Below are 24426 nucleotides of genomic sequence, written 5' to 3' on the forward strand. Positions count from 1 at the left end.
TGGCACCAAAACCACCCTCTCCAAAACTCCATCATCCTCTGCCTCCAACCTCATCATTGATGGCTACTCCATCCCCTTCTCTGGCCAAATTAAGAGCCTTGGTGTCATCCTGGACAGATCCCTCTCATTTGCACCTCACATAAATAACATCACCCGGACTGCTTCCTTCCACATACGCAACATCTCCAGACTCCGCCCATCCTTGTCTCAATCAAACACTGAAGTCCTGGTCCACGCATTTGTCACATCCCGCATCGACTACTTTAACGCCATCCTCTCAGGCATTCCCACCAAACTCATCAATAAACTTAAAATCATACAGAACTCTGCAGCCCTGATCACCACCCGCACCAAGTCCTCAGAACACATCACCCCCATTCTCCTCCAACTGCATTGGCTCCCTGTTCAATCCCGTATCAACTTCAAAAACCTACTGCTCACTTACAAAGCCCTACATAACCTGTATATGAGCTGTGCAGTTGCCCAGGTAGGCGTGACCGAAGATCTGGATTGGAGCATGCCGGGCCCGACTCTCTAATTCCCACACACACCTTCCAGGGAAAACTACAAGAATGTGTGCACCTCAGTTAGTCGAGAGAGGTCTGAATCTGTGGCAGACGTCTCTCGGTACTCTCTCCTTGGTCTTACAAACAATATCAGAATCTCTCATGTTCACCACCAGACTCTTTCACGCACAGTATCATACCGTCTTTAACGTACTGTCATTCCTTCCTTCATTTACTATCATACATAAATAATTATTCGCTCTCACAAACAAAAACTAAATCTCTTAAACGCACCATCATACTCTCGTACACACACCACTATTGTCTTTCACAAACAACTATAATCTAATAGAACATTATAATAGTGTATGTGAAAGAGGATAGTAGTATGTGTGTAATCGGTAAACAGTGTATGTAAGACAGAATAATAACCTATGTAAGAGGGAATAGTATGTCATGTTGATAACAATAGTTGTATATGTAAAACAGAATAGCAGTGAATGAAAGGCTGAATAATAGCTTATATAAGAGGTAATAATAGTTAATGTGAATGACTATATAGGTATGTGTATAAAACAGAATGATAGGGTGTGTGCATAAGAATAGTTATGTGTGTGAGAGAGTATGTTTGAAAAGGAAGTGAGTTTGATTGAAAAGGAAGTTGGACTAAATTATCAGTTCCTGATTGGCTCTACGTTTTTTGTTTGACGGACACCGCCCACCCACATAGCGCCACTGTGAGATGAGAAAACGGTGTAAAGGGAGCGACTTAATGAAGCCATAGGCCTTTTAAATAATATTTAGATAGGCCTTCTCCAAATGTTAGCACATCGCTGTCAGGAATGATGGATCAAAGACGACAGTCGACGTCGTCCACAGTAGGCAATTCTAGTGCGAGCGTTGACAAGGAATTGCAGCGGGCCTTCAGACGTGGATCAGGGAGTGGCGGTGGAGCCTCATTAGGCACCAACCTGAACCAAGTGCTGCAACCCCGATATCAAACTCAGCAATATTTTGGGGGATGGACTTCAAAGTCAAGGAAGAGGTACCTTTATTTTTTAAGTGTCAAACGTGGTCATTTTAATATGTATGATGTTGTTGATTGAAGCCAACGTTTCTTACTGCTTGAAGCTATTGCTTCTTACGGTACGTCTACACTACAGGCATCAAAAAATGCTTTCAACGCTTCGCCCATTCGCTTGAATGGGCTGACGTAGAAGATTTTTAATCTTCGCCGAACTGCATTGTGGGGAGCATGGCATGGCTTTGCAAGCATCACGAGCATCTATCGGCATCAAAAGTTGAACAATGTTCAACTTTTGAGACTCGATGCTTGGCATCAGCCAATCAAATTCCGTTTATGCAAATCCCGCCAGTGCAAGCGCAGCCAATCAAACCGCGTGCAAGCTGGGAGAGCCAGACCGCAGTTAATTTCCTCATATTCCAAACGAGATATTACGGTAGCAAATCACCCGGTTCTTTACGACCGGAACTATTTACCGGGATACAAACCGGAGGAACCAGGCATGGAGGGAGGTGGCAGAGACAGTGGGTGAAACTGATTTCGCCTGTTTGGAGAGTTTATATCCAGTTTACTTCGTTTTAACATTGCTATTGCTTTGTATGTCGGGGGCGGGAGATTCATGTGATTGGTTGCTCGCAAAAAATCGCCAAGCTTCAGACATGCCCAGTTTCAAGATTTTTTCATGCCTGTAGTGTAGACGGGCCGTAAGCGGGGCAGTCAAATGTTAGAAACGAGACTAATCACAGGGTTCCCGCGGGGTCTTAAAAAGTCTTACATTTAATAATCAGAATTTAAGCCCTTAAATATGATTTTAAAAATTAAGAAAGGTCTTCAATATGATTTAATACTGTATGTCTTTAAACGGATTTGGAATGTATTTCTGTGTTGCAGTTCCCCCCAAATTATGTATATGGAAATAAATCAACATGGAACCAATAATCACTAACTTTGCATCCCCTGACCCCTTATCGGAGAACGCCCAGCTAGTAACTAACCAAGCTTTAGCTAGCATCAGTCAGAGCCGGAGGTATCTTCGCATCTTTTTACGAACATTATGGGGAAGTGTAAGTTTAACCGAATATGGTTGGAGAAAGGGAAATTTAGTGCTTGGTTGAAACTAGTGGAGGGGAACGTGTTTGAAGCCCGCTGCACCTTATGCTAGTGTGTAAAGGCTTTTGGAATCACACACGCAGTCAGCGAAACATAAGACCCAGGTAAGGAATAAACAACAAACGCCTGCCATGTCCTCTGTGTTCGCCAATGCTTCGTGAGCATCACGCGTGTCCAGTGTAATGTTACCCAGTAATTCAGCTCCCACAACAACATCGGGGATAACCTTGGGTCTACGTCAACCCTAAAAGCGGAGGTGCTGTGGAGTGTGGACGCTAAATACCGTAGCCAAACACCAATCATACAATTATATTGAACGTGAATAAGTTTACTTTGTAAGTAATTCTGGGACTTATTTCTTCTTTTATTGCAATTTTCCTTCATACTTTCTTGCCGTGAAATAGGTATTAAATTATATTCAAAGTGGTCTTGCATTTGAGTTTTTGAAACCTGCAGGAACCCTTATTCAGACCATAAGCTTCATTTCGATACATTAACGGTTGGGGATAACGGTATGCCCTTGTAACTGCGACTGGTACTCTTAATACTAATGATAATACACTCTCAGGCCCTGCTGTATTGTTTCTCACATACAGTTTTTACATAATTGTTACAGATTTAATTTAATGTTCAGTTTCTCAGTTCTCTTTTAGTATTTTTTTTATCTAATATTGCAAGTGTTTTTATTGTTTGGGGGGTTGTTTTTGCTTAGTTTGTATGTATATTGCTACTGGATGTCAACATTTCCCTCAGGATCTATAGAGTATCTATCTATTCTATCTAATCTATCTAACTAACAATAATGATCCTTTCTTTTTTAGGACCACTGGCACTGTCCAAAATCACCCCACCTTCACCAAGGATGTAATTATGTTACCTCATCCAGAATGGGATGCAGTTTGAAAGCACAAAACAAAGAGAAGGCTTCATCAAAAAGGCTTTATTTTAAATTCCTTCAAGATGAAGAAAATCTGGGACTGCAGGACAGTCATTGCTGAGTCAAGGGAAGCATTCAAGCACAACATTCCAGGGGGAGTCAGGTATTGTCTGAATATTTAGGCTATGTCTCGTATTGTTCATGAGTTGATTGCTTCAAATAATTGTATGTGTATTTGTATTTTGCTCTTTTTTTTCAGTATTGAACTTTTGATGCCATGTGGAAACAAACTTGTTTCACCAAAGCTGCGTGAGGGACAGGAACTGAATGGCTTTCTAATTCACAAAGTGTTTAAGTCAAAGGCAGTGTAAATCAGGCTATCAAGCATGCTTCAAAATACGGTAACCAATTTCAAACAATATGAAGCGATACTTATTTTTTTGTAATTTGTTTGTAGCACAGAGGTTTCTTGTTTTTCCAATGAACTTAACCCCTTATATTATTATTTTTAATAATTTTTTCACATTTTTGTTTGTATGTTTTGTTTTAGTTGGACAGCTCAGATTCAGAGGATGGTATGATGGCAGACACACAATCCGCATCCAGTGAACAACACATTTCCACTCAGGCTACCCCTGACTGTGTGACAAGGGCTAGAGGAAACCAAATTGCATCAACACCACTGGTTTCTAGTTATCCTTTCACAAGAAGTAGCAGAGCAAACCGAGCCGGGGCAGAGCAGCAATCTTCAAGTGGAAGAATAACCACAGAAACCCAGGCCAGTGCAGTTCAGCAAGAATCCAGTGGCAGCATGGCCAGAGAGACCCAGCGCAGTGCAGTTGATGACTATACTACCTACCTCTCGATCATGTCCATCTCTGACCATTCATCTGATGATGAGGAGTTAAACCAAGCGATTATGGCCAGTCTTCAGAGTCATATGTAAGTGAGTGGGTCATAACAAATAGTTCAGTAATTAAAGATAAACAGGAACAGGGTGAGCATGAAGTGAATCTGATAGGACTTTTTACAATATTGACTTCATATAGGCACACCAGCCAGAAGCCATTTTCCACTTGTAAAATCCTTTAGGTTTGCAATGAGGGTTTTGTTGTTGAAAAGTATGCTCTTATCCCTATCCTAAAAAATTGTTTTCTTTCTACAGGGAAATCACAAACAGCAAGTCTTCACAGGAAGTGCTCCTCGATCTTGCATCCAAAATTGACGTAAACCGGAGATGCAGGTTTAACATAAATAGGTCGGCAGTTGTGGATGGTGCTGTTCGTGGCTTCAAACGACTTTCCTACAATCCTGCATCCCAGATGTTCGTCAAGTTTTCCGATGACTTGGGAATAGATGAAGAGGCTGTGGACCTCGGTGGCCCAAGGAGAGAGTTTTTAAGACTCCTTATGGAAGCATTGGCACTGTCACCAATGTTTGAAGGAAGGGACAGCAAATTGAACTTGGCTCAGTACTGGTAAGTGTGATATATTTGGCCGATGTGTATTAATTTATTGGGACTCCTCATGATAACAGCCCTTTAGTCAAATATTTTTCCCATTCTTTTAATACTGTGTTTTTTCATAAATATAATTTTTCTCCAGCTTTAAGAGAAGATCGGTATTTCATTGCTGTTAGCCTTGTTCATGGGGGTCCTCCACCAGGATTCCTTGCACCAATACTGTATTCATGTCTTGTTGGTGGGCACTCCTCATTAAGCCTGACTTGGAGGACATTGTTGACACTGACCTTTTTGAAAAAGTTAAAAAGGTAAATGCATTGTAAACAGTGGTGGCCGGCCCATAGGGGCGCTAGGGGCACCGCCCCCCTCTTCCCACATGTTTGATTGTCATTCAAAATAAAAAAAAATAAAAAAAAATATTTCTAAAAAAAAAATATTTTTAATTTTTATATATTTTTTTAAAGCACAAGGTAAATATTATATAGTTGGTATCAGTAAAATGTATAATCTACAATAAAATATTTTTTAAATTGTTTTACGATGTCTAAAGTTACTGATAATTCACATGTTTCCTGCCTGGCCGCAGCGTGTATCATTACCCTCTCTCGTCCGGGCGGTAGAAAGGAGCAGGGTCGGCGTCATGGGTGGGCATTCGCGGGCCATGCCCCCCCCAAATGAGTCACTGTGGCCCCCCTGCCAGGCCAGGCAAGCCCTGCCACTTTGCCGTTTTAAATTTTTTTTTTTTATCATATTATAAGTGAAAACGTTTCCACTAAATCTTTTTTGTGTGAAATAAATCAGAAATAAAGAATATAAATAAAAAACACAGCCTGAGGTGTGCTCACTGGTGATTGGTGTGTTTCTTGACCAATGACCCCGGCCTTTGATTTGTTGTTATTAATTCAAAAAATGCGCGCATAATTAGCAAGTCAGTGAGAAGAAGCTAATGCTCGGACTGTCGGACAGTAATAAAGTAATGGATATACGTAAATGGCTGCAAGGTGCAGCTGCTACACGGCCTCCTCCAACTCCTCCACCTCCTCCACCTCTTGAAAACGAAGGGAATAATGCACCCATCTCCAGCATCGCCGGCGGCACCACCTCTGAAGAGCTGGAGCCGTGCTCTTCGACCAGCCAACCTCCTAGCCAAGCCCATCCACCTGCTGCAGCTAACGTTAGCGCTGGAATTCAACAACCCATAGATGATATTGGAACTGATCAGCCCAAACAAATCTTCTTAAAACAAAACCCTTACAGCATCCTCACTGGCAGGCGGCGTTCGTTTGTCTCTGCTTGGTATCACAACCGAGACTGGCTTGAATACAGTGTCAAGGCCGATGCTGCATTTTGTTTCTGCTGTCGGCAGTCTAGCAAAACCCGGAGAATGGATGCATTTATGTCTGTTGGCTTCCGTAACTGGAAAAATGCGGTGGAGAGAGACAAGGAATTTCAGAAACATGCAAATTCAAAGGAACATCTCTCTTGCAATGCAATGTGGAAGGAGCGAGAGAGGCGTGCCAGCACTGGAAAGGAGATTTCTACACTTGTTAACGCAGACCAACTACGAAAAAACAGGTATTATATCTCCTCTCTTATTGATTTCTGGTGGAAAACCAGCTGCCTTTACGAGGGAAGATAGAGGCTTTTGATAACATGTCAGAGGGGGGCAGTGGCCTTTTCCTCTCCCTGCTGGACTATACGATAAAAAAAGACCCCAAATTGGCTGATGGAGTGAAATCAATCCCTCGAAACGCCACTTACACTTGTCACGAAATGCAAAATGAACTCATAAGTACACTCAGCAATGTGGTGACTGAGGCTATCGTGGAGGATATAGGAGACTCCTTTTACACACTGAAAGTAGATGGAACCCGACCAATAATTTCACCATATATGTAAATAATCTCTGTAATAATTTATCAAAGGCTGCTTTCCATTTTTATGCAGATGATACTGTTATTTATTGTTCATCCTCTTCTATAGAGCAATGATGTTATTCCATCTAATTTATCTCAACTCAAGTTAGTATTAAATACAGACCAATCCAAACTCATTATATTTTTAAATGGCAAAAAGTTAACTTATTTTCTCCCCAACATTTGTACTGTTCAAGGGACTGACATTGACATTGAAAGGGTCACTACATACAAATATCTAGGTTTTATTATTGATCAGAACTTATCTTTCAAGTCACACACTGAAAATGTTGTTTTAAAATTAGGTTTCTCCTTTCAGACAAGGAAACATTTGATCTCTGTAACGTTTTTACCAGTATTGGATTCTGGCGATCTGCTTTACATGAATGCCTCTAACGTCTAACCAGTGCCTAAAGACTTTGGATACTGTGTACCATTGCATTGTGCATTACGTTTTATTACTGGAAGGATATATATATTGTGAGTTTGGAATAAATATGCACTTTATGAAAATTATTAGTTGGTTACTGTTAGTAAAAACAGTAAGGTTAATAGCCTACTGGATGTTTGTTTTGCTAGTGGATCGCCAGGCCCTCTGACCTGATCTGTGGAGTCTCAGCTGTTCATATGAACAGGGCTTGACGTTATAAATGGCCCGCTGGCCCGGAAGCATTATTTATACACCCCGGCCAGCATAACGTACTTTCAAATCGGCCCACAGCTGTTTGCTGCGGAGTGCAGCGCGAGCAGTCTCCGGTGAGCGGGAGCGCACTCATTCACTACAGTCAGTAGTGGGAACCGCAGTAGACAAAAGGCGTCGCTATAGCAACACGTCATGTTTATGTGAAAAGGGGTGGGGTCAATATGACCCGCTGGCGGAAATAGGTAACAACAACAGAGGGTGCTACATAACACACTTTCAGGTGTGTGTGTGTGTGTGTGTGTGTGTGTGTGTGTGTGTGTGTGTGTGTGTGTGTGTGTGTGTGTGTGTGTGTGTGTGTGTGTGTGTGTGTGTGTGTGTGTGTGTGTGTGTGTGTGTGTGTGTGTGTGTGAGAGAGACTTGGCTTAATGAAGCGTGCAGTGCTGTGTGTGTGAGAGACAAGAGACTTTACAGCATGTGTGTGCCCCCCCGTGGTAAATGATTGCCCCCCCCATTCGATTTGTTCTGGAGCGGACCCTGGTTCACACGCATTCGATTCATTAACGTGTCCGTTCACACTAGACTGCTGGAATTGCTGGAAACGATTTAGTACATATGTCAGGCCTGTAAGTGGCGCTGCTGCCGCCCGAAATACACCAAAAGCAGCGAAGAAGACCCCGGAGCATGGTTGCCATGGTTGCCCTTCTGTTTATTCTCCGCGGTGGACGGCGTGTTCTCCTGCTGTATCTCTCAGGTAGTCCACCAGCAGATGAAAAACACCCACCTCTCCGCCTCTTCCAAGGAACGAGGGGACCGTGCGGCAGTTTCCGTAAAAACAATGTTCCACCGGTCAACATGTCCGTTAAAGTTTAAATCTTCCGTACAAAATAAGAAAAGTGCCGGTCAGAGGTCTTCTTTGTTATTTATTGAGCTTTAAAACAAATTGATAACGACTCTGTTCTCTGTATAATAATATAAGAATATTTAATAAACGGTGACTGCCTCTCTTTTCCTCCCCCTCTTCTGACAGCCCAGCAGCAGCAGGAGACGTGGGGAGAGGGAGGCGGGCTATTTCATCGTTATCAGAAAATGATCATATAGCCTAGGCCCTATATACAGGTACAACAACTGGAGAAGACCTTTTTGTCGAAGTGTGCAAAACAATGGGCGAACTTGGTCTGCAATGGGCTAATTTTGCCAGTGTCACTACAGATGGTGCGCTTAGCATGGTCGGATCTACGAGGGGTCTAGTAGGGCGCTTGAACGGCGAGTTCGAGGAACGAGGTCTCGCCCCACCGATTCAAGTTCACTGCCTGATTCACCAGCAAGCGCTGTGCTGCAAAGTTTTGAAGTGGGCGTCTGTGATGAAGGTGGTTATGCACTGTGTCAACTACATCCGGAAAAATGGGCTGAAACACAGGCAGTTCCAGGCCTTTCTCTCCGAGCTGGGGTCTGCTCACCAGGATGTGCTGTACTACACCGAAATCCGGTGGTTAATTCGAGGCAAAGCATTGCGCCGTGTCTACGACCTGCTGCCCGAAATCAACACCTTCCTCCAATCTAAAGGTGAAACGGTACGGGAGCTGACCGACCCGGAGTGGAAATGGGACCTCGCGTTTTTAACTGATGTGACTGAACTGTTGAACCACCTCAACCTACAGCTCCAAGGCAAAGGGAATCTCATCAGCGACATGTATTCCCACATAAAAGCATTCGAGGTCAAACTGCAGCTCGTTGTGCGACAGGTCCAAAAGCTGGACTTCACACATCTCCCTGCCACCCAAAGCTACTGCGCCGAGAAACCAGCCGCCCCTTTCCCAGTCGCAAAGTGCAAAGATGCCCTGGAGATGCTGCAGCGAGAGTTCAGTGTGCGCTTCCGCGAGCTTCATGTCAACAACAAAGACATAAGTCTGTTCCAGAACCCCTTTGCTGCTGACATTGACGACGCACTTCCCTCTCTTCAGTTTGAACTAGCCGAGCTGCAGAATTGTGATGTCCTTAAAGACGCATTCAAGCCTGACCACCGTCTTGAGTTCTATGCTGAGCTACCAGAGGGCACTTACCCAAACATTAAACAACATGCTCTGAAGATGTGTACCGTTTTTGGCAGCACCTACACCTGCGAGCAGACGTTTTCCCGCATGAAGCAAATAAAAAATCCAACGAGGAACAGACTCTCAGATGAACATTTGCATCAAACTTTGAGACTGGCAACCACTAGGCTACACCCAGACATCGGACTTCTCACCAGCCAGAAGCAAGCACACAGTTCACACTGATATGGTAAATATACTGATTTTAAATATTACATTTTTATATGGCTGTAAACATGAACTATGATTTTTTGATGAAATATGATTAATGTTTTTAATGAATTTTAATGAATAATGCTACACTGTATTTGTAAAATCACATCACAAGGAACAACAGGCAGCATATTTATGTAATTTACTGAATGTGTCCAATGTCATCCCTTTATGCCAGGTTTCCAGGCAGCAAGAGAGGGGACTGCAACTGCTGACCTCAAAGATCACTGCCCATCCATCCTTCCTTCCACCCTGGCTACAAGTACCAATTCAGTTCACCTACTGCACATATTGCTGACTTCCCATTCTGTTACTCTCTTCTAGTTTAACCTGCCGAGGGTTTACTGCTCAGTCTCTCCTCCCAATCTCTTCTCTCAGCATCTGCCTCTCCATCGTTGTCTCTCTCTCTCTCCCTCTCTCTCCTCTCTCTCCTCTCTCTCCTCTTTCTCCTCTTTATGCACTGCCCCTCATCTCAATCTCCTATTTCAAAGGGATGATAATTGTGCTGTAAAAGTGTTTGGGTGCTCATTGCATTTTCACCTTGAACAAAAAAAATCTCACCTGAATATACAAATAAGAGTTGGTTATTTGTAGTGGTGGGCCGTTATCGGCGTTAACGTGCTGCGTTAACGTGAGACTCTTGTCGGCGATAAAAAAAAATATCGCCGTTAATCTATTCTCAAAGTTGGGTTGGGAGCTGGGTCTATACTACGCAAGCGATGATGACTTTCACCTTGATAATTTAGCGCGGATGTATACCTAGCCGAATTGCACTGTAGGGGGCGAGATCGAGTCTTTGACCTGTGTTTCTTCTACTGTCTATGGATCTGACCCCGGTCAAATCAGCCACATTAAACGTGACATGCTAACATGGATACAGCAGGAATGAAGCCGCGGGGTTTGCTTCAGGGGAAATTTATTTTTAAGAAGCTTCCCGATGGAAACCTCGACAAAAATAAGGTTGTTTGCACCTTGTGCAATGCGGAATTAGTTTACTGTAGGAGTTCATCCAGTCTCAAGTACCACCTAAACGCAAAGAATCCCTTAGCTAATGCGGAAGATGCCGGGCCGAGCACTGATGTAGCGTGGGGGAAGACTCGTCGTCAAACAACTATGTTTGAGTGCAACCGAGGCAAGCCCGTCAGCACAGCTCTATCAGCCAAGCTAACTAGTCTCCTCGCTCAGTGGATTGCCACCAGCTGCAGGCCCATTAGCGTGGTTGAAGATGACGGGCTCGAGCTTGTTCTCCAGGCGGCCACAGGTGACCCATCTTACAAACTACCTGCGAGGCGAACTATCATGAGGAGAATAAATGACCAGCACGCAGAAGAGAAAGCTACGAAAGTTGAGAAGATGGTAGAGGCGAGGTCTGTAGCACTGACTGGGGACCATTGGACGTCCGTTAACAACGACAACTACCTCGGCGTTACAGTACACCTCATCGATGCTAGCTGGGAACTTCACTCCTTCGCTTTAGGTATGCTACGTTATGTCATTTTAAATTACATAATTTAATTTCGTAGCCTTTTAATTACCACCACGTTATGTTTGCTTCTTGATAATTGCTAGTTGTTTACTACTAGTAGTGAAATTATTCTAATTTACTTTGTCTGTCCGTTAGGTGTGATGAAAACAGAGGAGCGTCACTTTGCAGAAGCGTGTGCAAGGCAGTTCCTCGACGTCGCTAATCAGTGGGGGATAACTGACAAAATAAGCACTATTGGAACAGATAGCACTCCTAATATGGTGGCAGCAGGGAGGATACTTCCATTCGAGCACTTGCCCTGTGTTGCGCATGTTGTACAGAGAGCTATTGTAATGTCATTTCGGGAAGGTGGTTTTGATGGTGCACTGGCCAAGTGCCGTAAAGTGGTCGGACATTTCAAACACAGTCCGGCCAACTCAGACGAGCTAAATGTCCAACAATCCTCCCTTGGACAAGTTAAGGAGTCACTCGTGCAAGATGTTCCAACACGTTGGAATTCCACTCTTGAGATGATAAAGCGTGTGAGGCGCAACAGAGACGCACTGCACACAACGCTGTCGCTGCAGAAGCACAACCTGGCCCTCCCAACAAATGCGGATTATGAGAAGTTGGCAAAGCTAGAGAAACTGCTGGAGCCATGCAGGTATGGTCTACAAAGATAGTGTGTTCATGAATTGGCATACAAGTTTTTAAATGTCACTTTGTATGTAAGAAACACCTGCCCTTAAATGTGTAATCTGAGTTAAATTAATCTGTCACTAATAATGTTTTGCTGTGTGTGTGTCTGTGTGTGTGTCTGTGTGTCTGTCTGTCTGTCTGTCTGTCTGTCTGTCTGTCTGTCTGTCTGTCTGTCTGTCTGTAGGTACATCACTGAGCTCCTTGGTGGAGATAAGTATGTATCCTGCTCTGTGGTTCTACCTGCCCTGTGCCACCTCCAGCATGCGATGAACATTTCAGATGATGATCCTGCCTATATTGTACGATTCAAGGCTGCCTTCATCAAGGACCTCAACCAGCGGAGGGAGAAAATAAACCTGGAATGGCTTAAGGCAGGCCTATTCAACTAGCGGCCCACGGGCCGAATCAGGCCCTTCAGAACTTTTTTCTGGCCCACAAGAGGTTGCCTGCAAATCGAAATGGCATATGTGTAATAGCATAAATAACACTAATGTCTGATCACACTAAATCCGACGATGTGGCGAAAACGCTGTTTTTTCCATTCATTTGAATTATTTTGAATCCGTTATTTTGCCTGCCGCGCTCTGTTCATTAAAAAAAAGAAACGCACTGTGTCCGCACTTGTCATTGGCTCAGTCAAACTCACGTTACACACTAGGTTCGCGGGCCAGCGAGTAACAGCTTCAAGATGTCTCTCTCCAAGCCCAAGCAACGTAAAGTTGATTCGGAAAATCGCCAATTCCAGAATGAATGGAATGACAAATATGTATTTACTTTGCCAGCCGCAACAAGTAATAAACCGGTGTGTTTATTGTGCAACAAAAGTATATCCGTGATCATGAAAGAATACAACGTAAAGCGACACTACAATTCAAAATCACGGCTCGTTTTCTGCCAGTTTTCCCGTGGGCTCAGAGGAACGGAGAAGGAAAGTACAGGGACTGCTAGCATCATTTGAACGGAGTCAAGTGGCTTTTAGTCACTTTTGCACGGAACAAGAGAGAGCTACGATAGCATCCCTGCGAGTAGCCTGGACACTAGCCAGACAGAAGAGGCCCTTTACCGACACGGAGACCGTTAAAGAGTGCCTGCTTGCTGTCATCGATGAAGTGGTTATTGACCAAAAAGTAAAAGACAGCGTCACTTCAGCCATTAAAAAAGGTACCTCTCTCAGACACAACAACACTTCGCAGAGTGGAACTACTTGCAAAGGATGTGTCGGGGAAGCTTTTGGAAAACCTTCGAAAAGCAGAGTTTATATCAATCGCTGTGGACGAATCAACTGACTGTACTGACATGGCCCAGCTGTGCATCTATGTGAGGTTTTTCGATGGAGTTCGCTTTAGGGAAGAACTTCTGGGGCTTATTCCGTTGGAGGGACACACTACAGATGAGGTTATCTTTCAAAAGATAGTCTCGTTTTTTAACGAACGTCAAATGGATTTAAAAAAAGTGTGCCTGTTGGTCACTGATGGCGCTCCAGCTATAATCGGCAGAGTGCAGGGGCTGGTGGCACGTCTATCTGCCATAGCCCCACGAATGCAGTATTTACACTGTATAATTCATCAATCTGTGTTGTGTGCAAAGCTCTTTGAAAAACACCATGGACACTGTCATGAACATTGTGAATTTCATTCGCTCAAGCTCCAGCCTACAACACCGCCTGTTCCGTCAGCTGCTTGCTGACACGTTTGCTGGACACACGGACTTACTCGTCCATAACGATGTCCGATGGCTCAGCAAAGGAAAGGTCCTGGATCGTTTCTGTGAACTCCGCCAGGAGATTGTGTCTTTCCCAGGGGTGAAAGTGGTTTGAATTTCTTGCAGGTACTATAATGCTACCCCGACCTTCATTGGTTCATATTGTTCTCCTCCCGCCCCCAGCTTCATGCATCCCTGAACACAAACTTCACATTTGTAATGCCTTTATGGGGTAGAAATTAGAAGCACTTGACAATATGTATAGTCAATTATTTATTTTCAACTGTGCATACAACTTGTGTCAAAACTTAACAGACCATTAGCAAGGCATGTTGAGGGAGGTAAACTACACACTTTTCCACATTTTCCACAGAGGGCTGAAGTAGCTCTCCTCTTCTGTGTACCGGCGAGCCATGCAGCTTGTTGAGTGGGCTGCTCTTCTTCCTTGGGCCCAGCCAGGTCTTCACATAAGGCAGTGGATCCCACTGTCTGCATGGTGGTCCCACAGAGCTGATGAAGAGGAGATTTGCTGCATTTTTTGCTGTAAGTTTGCTCCTATACTCAGTTATGATGTTGTTCATTGTGCTGAACCCCCGTTCACAGTCAGCATTGCTTGGAGACAGTGTGTCCACTGCCATGAGCAACTTCTTCATTTTGTTGGGAATGTTTCTTCCTCCACTGGCCTTGTATTCTGTGAATCCAAGATGGGCCTCTTGTTGGTTCACATGTAGGACATCACACAAAGCCCTCACCTCATTATCTCCAAATCGAGGATTGTCATGGTCCCAGTTGTCAGGGTTGAGGACTGCCATTTGATTGATAAGGCTGTTATAAGCCTCTTTTCGGTTGGCTGCAACACTGGCCTGTGCTCTGTTTGCTGTGGTTGTGAAGAGTCTTTCTTTCATATTGTCTGCCACTGCTCGGATGAACTGAGCAGAGTCAATGATGGGAGACCTGCCAACTCTTAACTCCTCTCCCTTGAATTCCATCACTTCCTCTGCCTGACTGGCATCAACTGCATGTTGTCCTGGGTAGCGATTGAAACTTTCTATGCGTTTGACATACGTCGTCATGATGTCATGGGCCTTTGGGAGTGTGGTCTTCCTGTTCTGAAGAATTTCTGACAAGTTCTTAAGTTCAGTCAGAACATCTGCCATCAGTGCAAGACTTTTCAGGAAGTTGATGGAGCACAACTTAGAAAGCAGACCTTTGAATTTGGCCCTCTCTCTGCTGTCCCTTGTATCATCCTCTGATGCCTCACGGAAATGTTGTGCCAAGACTGGATAAGACTGCCAAACTGCAGAGACTGCCCTCCATGAAGAAGCTACCCAGCGAACACTGAACACTTTTCCAATCCTCCTGAGGGCGATGTCCAGGTTGTGAGCACATTCACTCAGCTGCCGCATGTTTTTTGGTGACTGGCTATATAATGAATATAGGCTGTCCATGAAGGCCTGGAAGTCCTTTGTTCCCCCTGTCACATCCAGTGCCTGGTCAACAGCAAGCTCCAGTCTGTGATTAAGGTAGTGCCATAGTATGATCCCTGGGAAGTCATCCTGGAGCAACTCCCCAACACCTGACTTCACTCCCAGCATGACACTGGCCCCATCACTGCAAAATCCAATGAGGATTTCTCTCAGCAACTCAACAGTGAAGCCATTTTTAAGCAAGCAACCCATAATCTGTTCCTTGATATGAGCAGCAGACATACTATCCAGCTCAACCAGGTCCAATGGAAAGGCAATGGGCTCCATGTCTCCATCAACACTAGCCTTCAGGAACACAATTAGTGTTGATTGTGCCCAACACTGGTTGACTCATCAGCCAATACTGTGATTTTGCTCTTGGTCTCTATTATCTTTTTTAGAAGTTCCTTTTTCATCTGTGATGACACATGCTCAATTATGTCAACACAGACAGTTTTGCTATGCAAAACACGCCCTAAATCAGCAGAATTTGCATGCTGCAGGTAGGGGTCTCACCAACTAATCGACTAGTCGACTAGTCGACTACCTTTACCACTAGTCGGCGCTGTAGGCCCTAGTCGACTAGTCGTGGAAAAAAATGGAGGTAAACGAGGTGCTGCAAAATGCTACAAAACACGTCCGACATTCTTACGGTACATCTACACTACAGGCATCAAAAAATGCTTTCAACGCTTCGCCCATTCACTTGAATGGGGTGACGTAGAAGATTTTGAATCTTCGCCGAACTGCATTGTGGGGAGCATGGCATGGCTTTGCAAGCATCACGAGCATCTATCGGCATCAAAAGTTGAACAATGTTCAACTTTTGAGGCGCGATGCTTGGCATCAGCCAATCAAATTCCGTTTATGCAAATCCCGCCAGTGCAAGCTCAGCCAATCAAACCGCGTGCAAGCTGGGAGAGCCAGACCGCAGTTCATTTCCTCATATTCCAAACGAGATATTACGGTAGCAAATCACCCGGTTCTTTACGACCGGAACTATTTACCGGGATACAAACCGGAGGAACCAGGCATGGAGGGAGGTGGCAGAGACAGTGGGTGAAACTGATAGTTTTTTCACCTGTTTGGAGAGTTTATATCCAGTTTACTTCGTTTTAACATTGCTATTGCTTTGTATGTCGGGGGCGGGAGATTCATGTGATTGGTTGCTCGCAAAAAATCGCCAAGCTTCAGACACACCCAGCTTCAAGATTTTTTCATGCCTGTAGTGTAGATGGGCCGTTATGTATGGCAGTACTTCAACGAAGATGTAACCAACTCCACAGTGAAGTGTCAGTTGTGTACAGCTGTACTGAAGTACAATACAAATGCATCTGCTATGCGCAACCATCTGAAGATGAAACGCCCGCTGCCGACAGCTAGCACTAGCAGTAATGCTAGCACCAGTGAGCAACGGACCGACGTCAGCACTGAACAGAGGCAAACGAACAGCAAGAAAACACGGGTCAACAGTGATGCGGATGATGAGCTACGGGATTACTGCCAGCGGACACCGCATATCCCCACAATGGATAATCCACTGGAGTGGTGGGCAGAAAACGTGCACCGCTTCCCCCGCTTTCGAGGAGCTACCTGGCTATTCCAGCCACAAGCACCCCGAGTGAGAGGGTTTTTTCCCTGGCAGGCAACACTGTCACCCGAAAGCAGTCAAGCCTCCTTCCCTCACATGTCGATGCGTTGGTGTTCAAACCAAAAATATGGAAAGGTGGACGTTATCGTGGAGGACAGCGAAGTGTTGCGCAATGCGCTGTTGCGCACTGGATTTACGTGGCATTTATGTAAACAAGAGTTTTTTGCTGTCGATTTTGGTGAGTCCAGTGTTTGTTATTTACTCAGCCATGTAACACAAATTAAAATGCAGTGTTTAATGTTACTGTATGAGTTCCAATAGAAAATACAGTTGTAAACCTCTCTTTGTGTGTCTCTATTATGACGTAACGACTAGTCGACTAGTCGACTACTATTTTGAAAAACTAGTCGACTAGTAAATATTGGTAGTTGTGAAACCCCTAGCTGCAGGTCAATCAGACTCTCAAAGTCTGTGAAAGGCTTGTTGTTCTTGGCCACATAATAGGCTGTCATGAATACCTTGGCAGTAGACTCAAACACAGACTCCTGACTACTCGCGTTCATTCTCAGAAGAATATCTTTATTTGCTGTCTGAAGAATCTTGACTGCTTCATTATGTGCTGCAGAGTTCTTGTGCTCACGGATTTTTTTGCGCAGTGATGAAAGCTGGACATCCCTTGATTGACCAGCTGGGATTATCTTTCCATCAGCCCACTGAATAGCAATATTAACACCACGGGATGCCATGACACCCAGATCCTTCACATCATGGCATGGGGTACAGCCTAGCCTTCCATTGTGAGCATATATCCATTCATTTTTCTGTTTGAACTGTTCATATTGTTCTTCTTTCCATATAGAAGGGTATGCAAGAGGGCTAGCATCACCTGTGGTGGCTTCTGAGGGACCTGCTGCCACTACTTCTGGCTGAGTCTCCTCTTCCTCCCTCTGGGCCTCAACTATTATAAATTAGAATAAAAATGTATAACTAAATTCAGCAGACAGTCAAAAAAGTCTCCGTCTTTCTTTGAATTTTCAGAATATTGGTTACATAAATTAAAATACTAATAAAATAAAATATCTCAAAATGTATGCCACAATGTGCAGATTAAAATAGAAGATATCAAAGCAAAATATTTAATGTTAAAATAGTATGCTGTGTACATGTTGTGTTCTGAGTAAGATAGCCATTGACTATATAGAGCAGGGGTGCCCAACCTTTTTTGAACCAAGACGGCGGCGATCGTTGACGGGGGGGGGGGGGTTATTAACTATAGTTATTTGACCACAATATTTGACCACAATTACAGTTTATTTTATTTTCAACTATATTCTTCTTCTTCTTCATATTACTACTACTATTATTATTATTGTTATTGTATATGTAATATTTTTCACTCCCTTCTCTTTTTCAAGTGAGGGTGCATAACATTCAACTGGGACCCTTATGCACCCCCGTAGAACCGGGCCCGGAGGTGGCCAAACTACGGCCCACGGGCCACATGCGGCCCGTTGATCTGTTTAATGCGGCCCGTCCAATATTGGTATAAATGAGCCAGGGTTCCCGCGCTGATCTTAAAAAGCCTTAAAGTCTAAAATCCAACGATCCAATTTTTATTTATGTTATCCCCCACTGTCCACACGCCGCGCGCGCCGCGCAAAGTCCCTTCCTCCCTGGTTGTCACAGCTGCGCGTGGACGTCGTGCCGCGCGCGGGAGAATGAGATTAAAACAACCCTCAGCCCGACATGAATCAAGACGGAACCAAACAATGCCCCCCGGCCCGGCTGTCACATTGATACATCATTGTGGCCCCTGAACCAAAAAGTTTGGCCACCCCTGTTGTAGGACATTAACGATAAAACAGAATATTGTTGTTCTACTTTTAGACATCTCGCGATCGACTTGGGATCCACTGGTTGGGCACCCCATATAGAGATATACAGTTTGCTAGTTAGCTAACTTATTATATTCATCATGGCCAGGTTCATGTCCATTCTCTGGGCTAAATAAGCATCATCACCTGTGTCATCTGTGGGCGTTGTTTTTCTAATTTTAATCACATTCTGAGTTTCTTCATCTCTCTCCTTTCTCTTAAACATCTGAAGAATCGTCGTTTGCATCTTTGCTTTAATTACCACGTAGCCTAATTTTCTAGCTGTCATTCAGTCACTCCATTCTTTTCTCCTCCCGCTGTTCTGATAAAGTGGGAAAAAGCAAATATGTGACCCGCTCTATCGAAATCAGTCGGAAGTCGCAACGGCTCATTTCAAAATAAAAGTGGATTTGCGTAAAAAAATAGTTTTTCGGGGTTCGCGTGTTTTGTTTGATTTTAAATAAACAAAGTCTTGGCTTTCAGAATATGAAACTTGTTTCGGCAAATTCAGATGATAAATACAACTTAGAAGCTTGTAACGGCATAATTACAAGCGGAGAACGGAGTAACTTGAGGTCACAGCAGGCATAACAACAGCCGGTGTTTCTCGTTAGTGTTTTCCCCGGGAAACAAACACAATACGCAAAAATACACAAACACACACACATGTATACACACACACTCGCGAGCTTCCCCCAGACCAGTAATCCAAACCAAAATATCTTCCCTTCGTAGTATAAAATCCACGGGTGGAGCTGTCAATTCTTCCTGGTCCTCCGGACCGCCTGGAAATCTCTTACCGGTACTAAGGACCGGGTAGGACCGGCACACTTTCAACACTGGTCTTTCCTTCGCACGAGTAAGCACAAACGAGCTACAAACCTCTTGGAGCGCATGTTAGATGAACAGTTTATGGCAGATGTTTACTTTCTGTGTGACATTTTTGGACACTTGAACACTTTGAATTGCAAACTTCAGGGTCGTGAAAAGTCTATCGCTGATTTGGTTGTAAGACTTTGTGCCTTCAAGACAAAGCTAACGATCTTCAAAACAGACCTATTGACGACAAAACTGCTGCAATTCCCAAAACTCTGTGCATTTATGACCACATCACCTGGAGCAAACATAACGCCAGTCATGACAGACTTCATGACAAAATTGACTGATAACTTTACTGACAGATTCCAAGGCTTCAGCATTCCAATTGAGGTATTGCAGTTTGCCCGTGACCCGTTTTCCATCAAGCCTGATGCAGACTTCTGTGTAAAAGTAAAAGAGGTCATACTGTATCTTGCATTGATGAGAGCCTCTTTCAGATGGAGCTGGTTGATGTGCAGTCTTCCTTTGCTTTAAAACAGCTCCTGCAGTCTGAGGGTGTAGTGGACTTTTGGTCTAACCATGTTAGCCAGTATCAGTACCCCACAATGAGGAAGGTGGCCTTGCTTACAGTATACTGACAATGTTTGGATCTACCTATACTTGTGAGTCTAGCTTTTCTCACAATAATGCCATCAAAACAAGGGCACGTTGCTCCATGACCAATGAAAAGTTGCATGAGTGTCTCAGGATTGCTCTTACCACTTATGAGCCAAACTATGCTGAAATAGCTAAATCAAGGCAGTGTAATTTCTCTCACTGACTCAAACAGGCTAAACATGACAGAAGTCTGATGCATGGAATGTATGCAGATCTGTTTTTATGGTCATTCACTTTATGGTCATTCAAACAAGCCTACTTACTGTTTCGAAAATTGTAAAAATGTTTCCAACATATGAATGTTATTGTGAATCTGATGGCTATTGTTTTACTATGTTCTATTTGCATTTAGTATTACATTTCATGGACTTGTGTTGTCTTCAATGCACCTTATGTATGCTTGGAAGTGTTGAGGATATTTTACACAGGGCTACTTACTGTTAATGTGATGAATACTGTTATTAGTGAACATGGAACTGTTGGGGGAAAAAACCTCATGTCTCCTTAGTTTTAAAGATGCAACATTTTGCACTTTTGTGTCAAGTCTTGTAACCGAAGCTTTCATACTTTTTTATGGACTGGTTGCTTTCTGTAATGATTTATGTTGATACAATTAAAGTAAAAAAAAAGGGATGCACTTGACTAGTTCATTTAATGTATTAGTATCTATTAACACTATGTAAGCAAGAGTTATTTGTAGTGATTCCTTGACAAAGTATTGTGTGGCCCACAAACCCCCTGTGATTTTCCTATTTGGCCCACTTGCTAATGAAGTTGAATAGCCCTGGCTTAAGGTATGTCAGAGTGACCAGAATATAACTACATTGTATGACCATAATAGACTGTAAAGCCAGATGAATAAGTCATGAAGAAATATGGAGGTTGGATTTGGAAAGTGACATTTTCATCAATCAATAATTATTATTTTTTATTCATCAAAGGTGGCGACTGCTCTAGATCCACGATTTAAGGACCTCAAGTGCTTGCCCAGAGCAGAGAGGGAGCCAGTGTGGGCAAAGCTAAGTGCGTTGATGAAGGGAGAAGAACCTGCTCTGCAGCCACTCAGGGAGGAGAACCCTGAGCCACCCAAGAAGAAAACAGCCCTGCTACTGATGGGATCCGACTCAGAATCAGATGAGGAGACACCAGAAGATAGGACAGTGGAGAGGTACAAGGTAGAGCCCAGTGCCAGTCTAGATCAGTGTCCACTGAAGTGGTGGTCGGAGCACACTGCTGTCTATGGTAAGATGGCCCAAATTGCCCGTAAATACTTGGGGACTCCTGCCACAACTGTCCCATGCGAGAGACTTTTTTCTTTAGCAGGCCATATTGTGCAGAAGAGGAGAGCTTGTTTGTCACCAGAAAATGTGAACAAACTGGTCTGCCTGAGTGACTGGTGGAAGAAGGAGAAATAGAGCTTTGACTGACACAAAGCTACTGACTGTAAACAGTTCATTACAACCTGTTATATAGGCCTACTGTTCAACTAAAAATAAACAGTTAATAAACACAAGTACATCTCATTGTCATTGATTTATTTTCATCACCAATTATCATAGAACAGCTTTCTCAAGCAGTTTGTGATGCATTTTGGAAACTGGAGATGAGCCCCTGGTCTAATGCACCACCTGGCTTGAGAAACCCGTTCTCAAAGACTTACTTTTAGTCATTATTTGGGTAGCACACATATTCTGAATGCCTTCGGCAGAATTCAAATGAGCCATTTTAATCTAGATTAATCTAGATTAATTCCAAGAATACAGTGAGATTAATCTAGATTAAAAAAATTAATCTATGCCCACCACTAGTTATTTGATATATTGTTCACCAAGTTTCTTGTCTTGATGATTTCTCATCTCACTGTAATATAGGCCTACCATTTCTATTGTATCACTCATAAACTGTCAATCACCATGTTTTTCTAACCTTTCCTTGCTATTTTTACATGGTTGTTATTAGAAAATAAAAGGAATACCTGTGGTATTTCAAATTGAAAAACATGTGAAGTAGCCTACTCACTTCTTTTGCAAATCACTTGTAATGATGAACTATTTTGTGCTAGAAATTATGTCTATAACAGGCAGTGGCCTAGTATACAGCCCACATGATCGATCCCGGCCCCTCATCACAGTCAGGAACGATAATGTGGCCCCCAGAGAAAAAAGTTTGGGGACCCCTGCCCTATATGATCATTTTCTGATAACGATGAACGGCTCCGTGTGTGCCCTATATGATATAGGGCACACACGGAGCCATTGGACCCCCAGAGCGTTGCGTATGCCGGTCTACCCACCTTGGCACCCGTTACCGTAGTCGTTTAGTCCCCCCCCCCCCCCCCCCACCCCCCACACACACACAGAGCGGAGCAAGGCAACGAAACTTAAAATAATAAGCAGCATTTTACGGCGCGCTATGCATGGGGCCGCCTTGTGGGGTTTCCCGACATGTCGTTTCAATAAATTAAAGGGTGTTTCATGTTGTCGTTGCTGTGAACCTTCTTAATACCTTGGAAAATGCCGTTTAATATTTTTTAATAGCCTTCATTTTCGCTAAATTGATTTATCAACTTTTAATACTTTTTAAGACCCCGCGGACACCCTGGTGTGTGTGTGTGTGTGTGTGTGTGTGTGTGTGTGTGTGTGTGTGTGTGTGTGTGTGTGTGTGTGTGTGTGTGTGTGTGTGTGTGTGTGTGTGTGTGTGTGTGTGTGTGTGTGTGTGTGATACTTGCAAACCCTCCCGATTTTCGCGGGACCCTCCCGCATTTCTCCCGATTTCTGACAACATCTGATTTACTCACGACTGTTTCCACTCGGACTTTAATACAGCTACACCATTGTTTGGTTTCCATGGTAGCGCGTCTCTTTAGCAGCGCGCGCAACTCAAAGTCTGAGAGGGTGAGGAAGATGAAAACTGAACAAGAATCGACAACTCGACCCTCTGATCACTCCTTTCCTCTAAAATACAGGTCCAGCCCACGCATATGCTCCATGGTGCCACAGGTATTGCCCTTACAACTACAATAAGCATGTAAATGTTAATCTACAGTTCCGGCGATCCACTAGCACCGGAGTCTACACCTGCAGACAACTACTGTAGCGTCACCTTGGATACGATTCCAAACAACTCACAGACACACAGGCCAGGGCGCTGAAAGGGTGCCCTTTGAGAATCAGATCTGACGACGCTGATTGGCTGAAATTATGTTTCGGCGGCATAGTTTACAGATAGCAACAGTCAGCTTGTTGGCTGCAGCTGCTCTGGCTGAGGGCTCCTTTGAACGGAAGCCTTTTTTGCGCTTGCGTATGCGTTTTACCGTATGCGTCCTTGTGGGGCCGGGGTCTAAGCCAAACTATATATCCGGTCACAGAGATCTGCTATTTTAAAGTAAAGTCAACACATATAGACCCTAAATATAGTCTATATTAAGAACGAAAAAAGTCTTAACATATATATCCTTTTTTGTAAACATATGACAAATGTGTGAGGGTGATGACGTCAGAGCATCGTCCTATGTGCCAGGGCTTAGCCCCGGACAGCCCCAGCCCAATTTAACCCCTGGGTATTTGTGAGGGAGCTCCTATATGGCATTACCCCACTGAAGCTCACCAAAGTTTAACATATTTGATAGTTCAAAGTTTTGTCAATTGTTTTGTTTATTGGTCAAATACTGGTTTCTAATGGTTTCTGAGGAGTTTTACTGGAATGAAAGAGCACAGAGTCTACAGAAGCAAAAAAGCAGCATACTGCATTAAACCTGACCTTCACAGAGAGGTTGAAGTTCATGTGGAAAGGAGGCTTCAGTAGTCTGTCTGCACTCTGTTTAGTTTTGCTATCTTACAATCAATATAGTAAAGTGTGTTGCCAATGTAACCGGTTAGAACTCAAAGTTGCGATGAGGTCTTAAAATATATGGAAAGGGTCTTAAAAAAGGTCTTAAAAGGTATTAAATTTGACTTCAGGATTCCTGTATATACCCTGACACACACACAATGTTCGTATTTAGTCTCCTGATTTTAAATGCCCTAGTATGGTTTTGTCACCATTTCCATAGCCCAATCAAAAATATTTTCCACCAGCCGCCACTGCTACTAGAGTATTATATTCTAGTATGATGTTGTCTGTAAGTTGGAATAATAGTGTTTATAAGAAAGTACAGTTTGATACGTAAGTAAGTTTGATTTATGGCCCAGATAAAAGTGTGTGAAAGAGAGAATGATTGTGCGTGTAAAAGTGTTGAGCTATATGTATAAAAGAGTTGAGTGGTGTATGTGTGAGATTCTGATATTGTTTGTAAGACCAAGTATAAGTTGTGA

General features: G+C 43.6%; 2 protein-coding genes across 2 annotated transcripts; both read left to right on the forward strand.

The window, feature by feature from the left end:
- The first annotated feature begins 8151 nt into the window (after window positions 1-8151).
- LOC307041867 (general transcription factor II-I repeat domain-containing protein 2A-like) lies at window positions 8152-10785 on the forward strand. Its single transcript, XM_079685427.1, has 2 exons — window positions 8152-9818; window positions 10020-10785. The coding sequence occupies exon 1, from the start codon at window positions 8699-8701 to the stop codon at window positions 9812-9814; it is 1116 nt and encodes a 371-aa protein (XP_079541553.1). The 5' UTR covers window positions 8152-8698; the 3' UTR covers window positions 9815-9818; window positions 10020-10785.
- Window positions 10786-10937: 152 nt separating this feature from the next.
- On the forward strand, window positions 10938-13231 carry LOC307041968 (E3 SUMO-protein ligase ZBED1-like). The gene is made up of 3 exons (XM_079685588.1): window positions 10938-11318; window positions 11463-11970; window positions 12190-13231. Exons 1-3 carry the CDS (start codon window positions 10955-10957, stop codon window positions 12392-12394), a joined length of 1077 nt encoding a protein of 358 aa, XP_079541714.1. The 5' UTR covers window positions 10938-10954; the 3' UTR covers window positions 12395-13231.
- The last annotated feature ends 11195 nt before the right edge of the window (window positions 13232-24426 follow it).

This window comes from Notothenia rossii (assembly GCF_949606895.1).
Source record: "Notothenia rossii genome assembly, chromosome: 5".
Taxonomy (NCBI): Eukaryota; Metazoa; Chordata; class Actinopteri; order Perciformes; family Nototheniidae; genus Notothenia; species Notothenia rossii.

Excerpts from the sequence above, each read along its gene's own strand:
- LOC307041867 (XM_079685427.1), top strand. The coding sequence starts at position 8,699 with ATGGGCGAACTTGGTCTGCAATGGGCTAATTTTGCCAGTGTCACTACA.
- LOC307041968 (XM_079685588.1), top strand. The coding sequence starts at position 10,955 with ATGTTTGAGTGCAACCGAGGCAAGCCCGTCAGCACAGCTCTATCAGCC. Across the intron at positions 11,319-11,462 it reads ACTTCACTCCTTCGCTTTAG|GTGTGATGAAAACAGAGGAG; the intron begins GTATGCTACGTT and ends TCTGTCCGTTAG. Across the intron at positions 11,971-12,189 it reads AAACTGCTGGAGCCATGCAG|GTACATCACTGAGCTCCTTG; the intron begins GTATGGTCTACA and ends GTCTGTCTGTAG.